Here is an 8,897-nt window from a genome sequence, read left to right as displayed (position 1 = left end):
CAGTGCCCCCTAAGAAATTTAAATGCCCCCCAACCACTGTTCCCTCTAAGCTGAGTTGGTGTGAGCTAAGCTCACAGTTTTTTAGCCTCTGGCTCACACATGTTTGTCTTCGCTCAGGAAGAATGGCTCCAGAGCAAACTAATTTATGCAGCAGCCAAATCTCCTGCTCACAACATTAATGCCAGTAGCTCACAAAGTAGAATTTTTGCTCACAGGGCTACATAGCTTAGAAGGAACATTGCCCCCAACATAGAAAAAAAAATGCTGGCTACGGGCCTGGCCTTTAGGCCAGTGCGCAGGGCGTATCGCAGAATACCGGAGTAGAATCGGTTTCCCCAAATGTTTAAACATTTACAGAATACTCAGTATCTTCTGATGGCTATCCAACTCCGGTGTTTAAAATGCAGAGTGTTAGAATGAAGCATGCATAAGGAGCATGTCAGATATTCTCAGTCAGCAAGAGGTTCAGAGGGAGAGAACGGCGGTGGAGAACTTCTTTGATCTTCTCAGCAGGGAGCCCCGGATGAGGTTGTCCAGAAAACGCTGGCCTATGAAAATACCTACTTGCTGCCTGTTGAAATAATCATTTTAAAAAATAACCAAGGTGTCCCGATTTTGGAAGGGGATTCTTTCTGAGCGAAAGTTCCAACCCAGAAAGTTTGCATCTGAAATTTAAGAAGAAGAAGAGATTGGATTTATACCCTGCCCTTTACTATCTGAAGGAGCCTCCGAGCAGCTTACAATCTCCTCTCCCTTCCCCTCCCCACAACAGATGCCCTATGAAGCAGATGGGGCTGAGAGAGTTCTTTTGAGGACTTCTCTTGAGAGAACAGCTCTGAGAAGTTAGCCTTAAGTGGATTATTATTAGCGGTTCTTTTGTGGTATTTCTTGAACAGCTATTTTTACTGGTTTTGATAACATAAGCATACATATAGAAGAAGAAGAGATTGGATTTATACCCCGCCCTTCACTACCCAAAGGTGTCTCAGAGCGGCTTACAAACTCCTTTCCCTTCCCCTCCCCACAACAGACACCCTGTGAGGTATATTGATCGCACTCAATGTAACTAATAATCTCTCTAATAATTTAGCAAATGTTTATATGCTTTGTAATGGCCACCACCTCTTGGGTTTTTAGAGGCTTTTCTTTCCTTTCACCTGCAGTTTGCAGATGCCCTCCATTATTTCTTGGTAGTTTATAGAAAATGCAATAAAAATATCCCTTCAGGGGTTGTAAAAAGAAGAACAGCTCTGAGAGAACTTGTGTCTGACCCAAGGTCACACCAGCAGCTGCACGTGGAGGAGTGGAGACTCAAACCCTGTCCTCCCAGATTAGAGTCCATGCTCTTAACCACTGCACCAAACAGGCAAAGGGCCAGAATGTGAGAATGTGAAAGCTTTTCAGCATTCCAATGTTCACGAACGTTTGTTTCAGCTTCGACGCCTACACCGCCCTCCCCAGGCTCCACCCCCAAAATCTCCAGGAATTTCTCAAGCCAGAGCTGGCAACCCTAACAGCTCGGCTCCGATTTCCCCAGAGTATCAACACATCGCACAGTTCAAAACCAAGTCCTGGAAAGCCATTCAGATTTCTTCGTAAGAGAACGGGGGTGAGAAATTGCATTCAAATTAAATTGCTAGATTTATGCACAGTGTAGCATACTGGGAATGCCACAGCTCAGTTCATTCTCTGGCATCTCCAGTTTTTGTTAAAAAAAATTAGGTAGGAAGGCTGGGAAAGTTTTCTGCCAGAGACTTCATAATGCATCTGTCTGTCACCGTCCATGGCTAGAAGGTCTGGCACTGGAAACGGCAGCTCCACAGGCCCAATTAATGACGACAGTGCAATTAGGTAGATCGTTATTAATCCTCTAGTAAAAGGATTAAAGTTCTCTGTTTGCAGATTTTCTGCTTCCTCGCCACACAATTCCTTGGCTATGCTCACGCATACATTTAAATAGATTAAAGGATGCAAACAGGAAGTGGTTTAGCGTGATGATTTCCCCCGCACACACCCACACACCATCCATTAGTATTTCGGCACATGCACAAACCCAGAAAAGTTAGCAAATGTCTTTGGGATATTTTTGGACTCGTCGCTGAGCAAAAGCACGGGCGTCATCATTCCGATGAACGTCTCGTCCTTTTCGATAAGAACCTTATGGAAGCTCCCGTGGAAAACCTTCTTCACATCCGGTTGGTCAAAGGCGGCTTCTTCTACATCAGCATCGGAGTCACGCCTGAAGTAGGTCAAGGATTTCTTGTTGGCTAGAGGCGGGGACAGAAAACAGGAGCAACTTTAATGAAATCACCTTGTTCGAGGGGAAATTAAACAGGCGCGATTGATTCCTTCGCCAACGGTGGCCTATCGAACGGGAGCAGAGCGGAGTGCCAGAAAATAATATTTCAAAGGGAAAAGGCTTGGCAAGAACTGGAAACTCAAAGAGCGTCTCACAAAGCGCTGTGCAGGAAACATGGTTTTCGTGGGACGCACCCAACCATATTCAAGCCACATACTGTGGCTTTCCATGTGCTTCCTAACCTCCATTTTGGCAGTCCTAACAGGGTAGCTAGCAGGGGGTTGGGGAAAACCTGGAGCTGGAAGGGGCCATACAGGCCATCTAGTCCAGCCCCCTGTTCAATGCAGGATCAGCCTAGAGCAGTGATGGCGAACCTTTTAGAGACTGAGTGCCCAAACTGCGACCCAAAACCCACTTATTTATCGCAAAGTGCCAACACAGCAATTTAACCTGAATACTGAGGTTTTACTTTAGAAAAAACAACCCATACATTAACTTAAGATGATCCAAACAAAGTAAGGAGAGCAATCCCAAATGCTTTCGTTTACTTAAAATTATTTGGCAGAGAATTCAACACTTGAATGATGGTCTGGGCCTGGCTGGGGCAATGGCACGCGTGCCCACAGAGAGGGCTCTGAGTGCCGCCTCTGGCACCCCTGCGGTAGGTTCGCCACCACTGCCCTAGAGCATCCCTGACTAGTGTTCGTCCAAACTTACTGGGCTGACCCTGCTTAGCTTCTGAGGTCTGATGAGATCAGACCAGTCTAGGCTATCTAGCTCAGGTCATACGTCTAGTCTACTGTTTTGTTTCAAAATACCTAAAGATGGCCCTCTGTGCCAACTCCAAGGTTTTGGGGTTCCCCTAGAACTGTCATTGGGTCATTCCAATGGCCATTGGAAGAGGATGGTGGAGGACAGTGCTGTCAAGTCGCAACTGGCTTATGGAGACCCTGTAGGGTTTGCAAGGTGAGAGACAAACAGAGGTGGTTTGCCATTGCCTGCCTCTGCATAGCAGCCCGAGACTTTCTTGGTGGTCTCCCATCCAAGTACCAACCAGGGCTGACTCCGCTTAACTTCTGAGATCTGTTGAGAGCTGGGTAGGCTGGGCCATCCAGGTTAGGACAAGGGTAGGAGGCACTGTCACAAATCGGAAAACGGGCCCCAAAATGCTGAGGGGTTCCGAAGTCAATGATGGTGCCAGCTACATGAAGTACTCCCTGCAGATCCAAAGGTGACACCTCCCAGGGTTTTCCCAAGTGCCTTCTGGGATAGTGAGGGGGAGGAAAGCCAGGACTGGTATTCCGGGGAAGAAGCAAGTGGGCACCAGGAAACGTATCAACGTGCGCTATGGTGCCCATGGCTGCCACAATGGGGATCACTGTCCTTGAGAATTACAAGGCCTGAGTCCAGGGAGCCAGTTTGGTGTAGTGGTTGCGTGCGCGGACTCTAATCTGGGAGAACCGGGTTTGATTCCCCACTCCTCCACTTGCACCTGCTCATGTGACCTTGGGTCAGTCACAAGCTCTGGCACAGCTGTCCTTGAAAAAGAGCAGTTTGTGTCAGAGTTCTCTCAGCCCCACCCACCTCACAGGGTGTCTGTTGTGGGGAGGGGAAGGGAAAGGAGTTTGTAAGCCGCTCTGAGACTCCAAGTGAAGGGCGGGGGATAAATCCAATCTCTTCTTCTTCTCTTCTTCTCTTCTCTTTAAGACCAGCCACGTTTTATGCAAGGCATAAGCTTTCGTGCGCAAGCACACTTCTTCAGATGCAGTGAAACAGAATGTCCTCAACCACTGGATTCTGTTTCACTGTAAGAACATAAGAGGAGCCAACGTCGGATCAGGCCAGTGGCCTATCCAGTCCAACATTCTCGTCGCACAGTGGCCAAAAACAGAAGGTGCCATCAGGTTCATCAGTGGGACCAGATAGGCATGTTCTAGATAGGCTGGTAGACAGTGCTGGGGAGGAGCCAGCGGTCATGGTACATGTTGGCACCAACGATGTGGGGAAATGCAGTTGTGAGGTCCTGGAGGGGAAAAAAATCTAGGCTGCTAGGTAGGAGACTCAAGGCCAGGACCTCCAAGGTAGCCTGTATCTGAAGACGTGTGCTTGTACACAAAAGCTTATGCCTTGAATAAAACTGTGTTCGTCTTAAAGGTGCCAACAGACTCCGGCTTTGTTCCGCTGCTTCAGGCCAACATGGCTACCCACCTGAATCTATCTAGAGCCTTACACTGTGCATTCACTGGATGAGGGTAAGCATCTATGCTTGCCTGGCTTCATGTGTCAAGAGCGACTCTTTCGCGGAGGGAATTCAGAGCTACAGGGCAAGCTAAATCACGCGACAGGGGTCTGCTAGTGAACAGTGGCTCCCTGTGGAGGACACGCCCACTTACGGTCAAGTACAATGCCAAGAAGCGGCTGGAAGTCTTCATCCGTCACCTGCCACACGGCAAAGGATTCCCTGGGGCTCTCTGGCAGAAGTCGGAGCAGGAAAGTGATGGTGTATTCGCTTGGGATCCCAGAAGGAAACACTTCACTGTGGACACAAATGGCATGCAGAGGATGCCTAAGTCAACCGTGTTGTGATGAGGTCCTAGAGTTAACAGCTGATGATAGTGGCAGCAACAAACCAGGTGATGCGCTAACCCAGGTGCACATGTTTTTATTTTAAGTTAAAAAAAACAAACACCTTTGTGTTTGTGTCCTTTATCAAGTTTATATCTCCGCTACCTGGCATTACATTTTATGACACACATGGCCCGGCCCGACAAAGTCCAATTGATGTCGAATCTGGCCCTTCATAACAAATGAGTTGGACACCCCTGTTTTAGATAATTCCACGAGGACCTTCTAATGTCCTGGCCCCACTGGTGGACCTCCTGATGGCACCTGGTATTTTTGGCCACTGTGTGACAGAGTGTTGGACTAGATGGGCCTTTGGCCTGATCCAACATTGGCGTCTCTTATGTTCTTATGTTCTTAAGAGTTTTCCCCTCAAATGGTGTGGCCCCGCCCCCAGCGTGCGACGTCACTTTTGGGTGATGCGCACGCGGCGCGCACGCGCACATCTAGGACGCCGGCCAGGAGCCCCCCACTCCCGGCCAAAAAACATTTGGCAACCCTAGGTGGTATTGTTTCCATCACAAGCACTTTCGCTTTCTGCCTTCCCTCTCAAGGGACACACTATCCTTGAGAGGGTGAACCCCCACCCCCAATGGTCTTCTGAAATACGAGCAACACGAATGTACCGTGGTGCTGAATATTTGGAGACTCTGTGGAATCTCACAAGTTGGCGTTAAGCGGCTTTGCTTCTTTAAACAAGATTAAAATTATCCCTCCGCTGCGGTAATTAAACTTAAAAAGGGAGCTACAGCTGTTTCTGGGTAATCCAGTCTGTCTTGCTTCGCAAAACTGTAGTCAATAAAAGAGGCTGACGGAAGACATGCCGGGCTGTTGTAAAGCCCTGATTAGGAGGCGGGTGGAAAACAGGGTCCAAAGTCATGGGTTTAATGAGACCGATTGAACTCTCGAGAGGCCACACGGGTTGCCGTGGACCAGAGACGGTTATCACTTGCATATCTCTTTGTGGCTTTCTCACAGCCACCTGGGAAGCATAGTAGTCCCATGGCTATGAACTACGCCAAGGGTTCAAATCCTTGTCTGGCCATAGTAAAAACTGCAGGTGTTATTCACTGCAGTGTCGCTACGCCAAACGGACAAATATCCCACATGTGCAAATCCATTCAGGGCTCTTTTTGGGCAGGAACGCACAGGAACGGAGTTCCGGCTGGCTCCCGAGTTGGCCACGCCCAGCAGGAACTCATTAGCATAATAGGCCACACCCAACAGCAGACACTCATTCGGATTGGCTACATTAAGGGTGTGTGGCCTAACATGCAAAGGAGTTCCTGCTACAAAAAAAAAAAGCCCTGGGTTTTGACAACAAACAAGGTAAACAGAATAAGAAGGGAAAGGTGGGTGTGGCTGGATGACCAGACTTCTGGTAACGTGTGGGTGCGGCCTAATGTGCTAATGAGCGGTGCTGTCAGGGGTGTGGCCTAATATGCTAATGAGTTTCTGCTGTTGGGTGTGGCCTATTATGCTAATAAGTTCCTGCTGGGCTTTTTCTACAAAAAGAGCCCTGCATAACATTATCCTTCATGTGCAGATCAGTATAATTTTTTTTTCCATCATGAGAAAATATGGACAACCCAGGATTGTAAGATCCAGGTTGGGAAACTCCTGGGGATTTGGGGATGGTGCCGGGGGAGGACATGGACCTCAGTGGGGCACAATGTCATAGAGTCCACCCTCCAAATGATCCATTTTCTCCGAGGAAACTGTTCTCTGCAGTTGGGAGACGAGCTCAAATTCTGGGGGATCCTCAGGTGCCACCTGGAAGCTGGTATCCCCAAGATTTAGGTAAGGTTCCAGGGGAGGGTGGGGCTTGAGGAGGACAAGGACCTCAGTGGAGTCCAATGTCCTAGAGTCCACCCTCCAAAGCACCCCTTTTCTCCAGGGGAAACTGATCTCTGTAGTCTGGAGATGAGCCGAAGTTCTGGGGGATCCTCAGGTGCCACCTGGAGGCTGGTATCCCTAAGATTTAGGTAAGGTTCCTGGGGAGGGTGGGGTTTGGGGAGGATATTGAGATATATGTCAGAGTGATTAGAGCTAGTGATTGCATCACCCTGTTAGAGATTGGCTGGGGTTTAGCATAATAGCTATCAGCTTCGTAAGCTGGATGGGGGACTCAGTTCTCATAGACTAAGGCACGACATGCTGTTCAATAGCTTTAAATATCTCTGTATATATTCACCTTTATAACTCTATAAACTCTCTGTGCACCTTCATAACTGGTCAGTCTCCTGCTTCTTATTTACAACACCCAATAGAGGACAGGGACCTCAGTGGAGTCCAATGTCCTGGAGTCCACCCTCCAAAGCACCCCTTTTCTCCAGGGGAAACTGATCTCTGTAGTTTGGAGATGAGCTGAAATTCTGGGGGATTCCCCAGGTCCCACCTGGAAGCTGGCATCCCTATCACGAGCAAAAGCATACATGCTGAGCTGGGAAATGTGCACTCCCCAAAACAAAGGAGAAGAAAATCAGACCCATCCCGTGAAACATCTCAGTACCCCAGCTAACTCTGCCCTATCAGTCAGTGGTACATTCAGATCTCACCCGAGGCGTTTCCCAGTCCAGTTTCTGGATGGAGACGAAACCAACTCAATTAACTTCCACAGATTTCATGTTCAGGGATGCTTGGAAATGTTCTCAGACCACCACCAGGGGGGCTCCCCCCCCCCCACGCCCCCTCGTCTTTCTCAGCAGAAGAGATAATTTCTGCTGCTCTTTAGAGCAAAAATAATAATAATAATTAATAATACTTATATTGTTTTATAGCACATGACAGGGTTCAAAGCACATGAGATACATTCTTGGATTTTTTTTTCATGGCACAGCAACGTTGTATTCTCAAGTTTCAACGTTTGCTTTGAAGTTAGTGTTATTTGACATTGCTGAACCAATTACCGCACAACACTCACCTCACTGAGCATTTGCATTGTTTTAAAGTTGTTGGGGGTTCTTGTGTTCCCTGGCCGCTTCTTCCGTTCTTGGCTTCTTTTGTTCTTGGCTATATTTATCCTGCCTGGCCTTCACTCCCTTTGCCCTCGTTTGCCCTCACTGCCGTTTAACCGGTTGTTTACCAGCACAGTTCAAAGCACCAGTGCTTACCTTTATGTCCTGAACGTGTTTTTATCCAAGAGGCTTGGGGAGACATAGATTGTTCTCTTCTCCTTCATTTTTGTCCTCACAACAACCCTGTGAGGCGGGTTAGGCTGAGAGTGAGTGATTTGGCATTCCTAAGTGGAGTCTTGCCCTTGTAAAACCATAAGCTTAAGCAGGTATAAGGACTCTTCAGCGCTCTCTTTTTCATCTCTGGTGCGTCCCACACCCTATTGCATCTTGTTTCTTCTTCTTCTTCTCCTTTTCTGTCCACGTTTTGCTTCTCTAGTGGTCGACTCAATATTATATCGCTGTATGTCCGGCAAATTCCCTGCCCTTTAAAGCTGCCAGGAAAGATGCTGGACATAACGAGATGTAATATCGGATCAACCACTAGAAGGTGTAAAACACATGCAGGGGGGAAAGGCAACAGGGAGACAAAAGTGATGCAAATGAGAATGCAGAAGAGCTCTAACTCTGCTTAAGATTGCACTGCGGCTGGCCCAACATCACCCAGAAAGTTTAATGCCAACACCCAGCCCTTGACCATGCCCCTTCTCGGCCCTGGCTCTGACTTGGTGGAACTCTCTGACCAGGGTTTTTGTAGAAAAAGCCAAGCAGGAACTCATTAGCATAATAGGCCACACCCAACAGCAGACACTCATTAGCATATTAGGCCGCACCCCCATGTTACCAGAAGTGTGGTCATCCAGCCACACCCACCTTTTGCTTCTTATTCTGTTTACCTTGTTTGTTGTAAAAACCCAGGGCCTTTTTTTGTAGCAGGAACTCCTTTGCATGTTAGGCCACACACCCCTAATGTAGCCAATCCTAAAGAGTTTCTGCTGTTGGGTGTGGCCTGTTATGCTAAT

The 8,897-nt window shown here is 48.0% G+C and overlaps 1 protein-coding gene across 1 annotated transcript in view; it reads right to left on the bottom strand.

The window, feature by feature from the left end:
* The window catches only part of COL20A1 (collagen, type XX, alpha 1), a gene marked incomplete at its 3' end in the record, with an annotated part of 132,884 nt that overhangs the window by 5,844 nt on the left and 118,143 nt on the right, over positions 1 to 8,897 (bottom strand). Inside the window, exons 22-23 of the mRNA XM_015412296.1 lie at positions 4,693 to 4,835; positions 2,158 to 2,267 (exon numbers count right to left, since the gene is read on the bottom strand). Of these exons, the coding sequence (XP_015267782.1) occupies positions 2,158 to 2,267; positions 4,693 to 4,835 (253 nt within the window). The remainder of the gene's footprint in view (positions 1 to 2,157; positions 2,268 to 4,692; positions 4,836 to 8,897) is intronic.

This window comes from Gekko japonicus, unplaced genomic scaffold (genome assembly GCF_001447785.1).
Source record: "Gekko japonicus isolate JY-2015 unplaced genomic scaffold, Gekko_japonicus_V1.1 scaffold3488, whole genome shotgun sequence".
Lineage (NCBI taxonomy): Eukaryota > Metazoa > Chordata > Lepidosauria > Squamata > Gekkonidae > Gekko > Gekko japonicus.
This window is presented reverse-complemented; position numbering and strand designations above follow the sequence as displayed.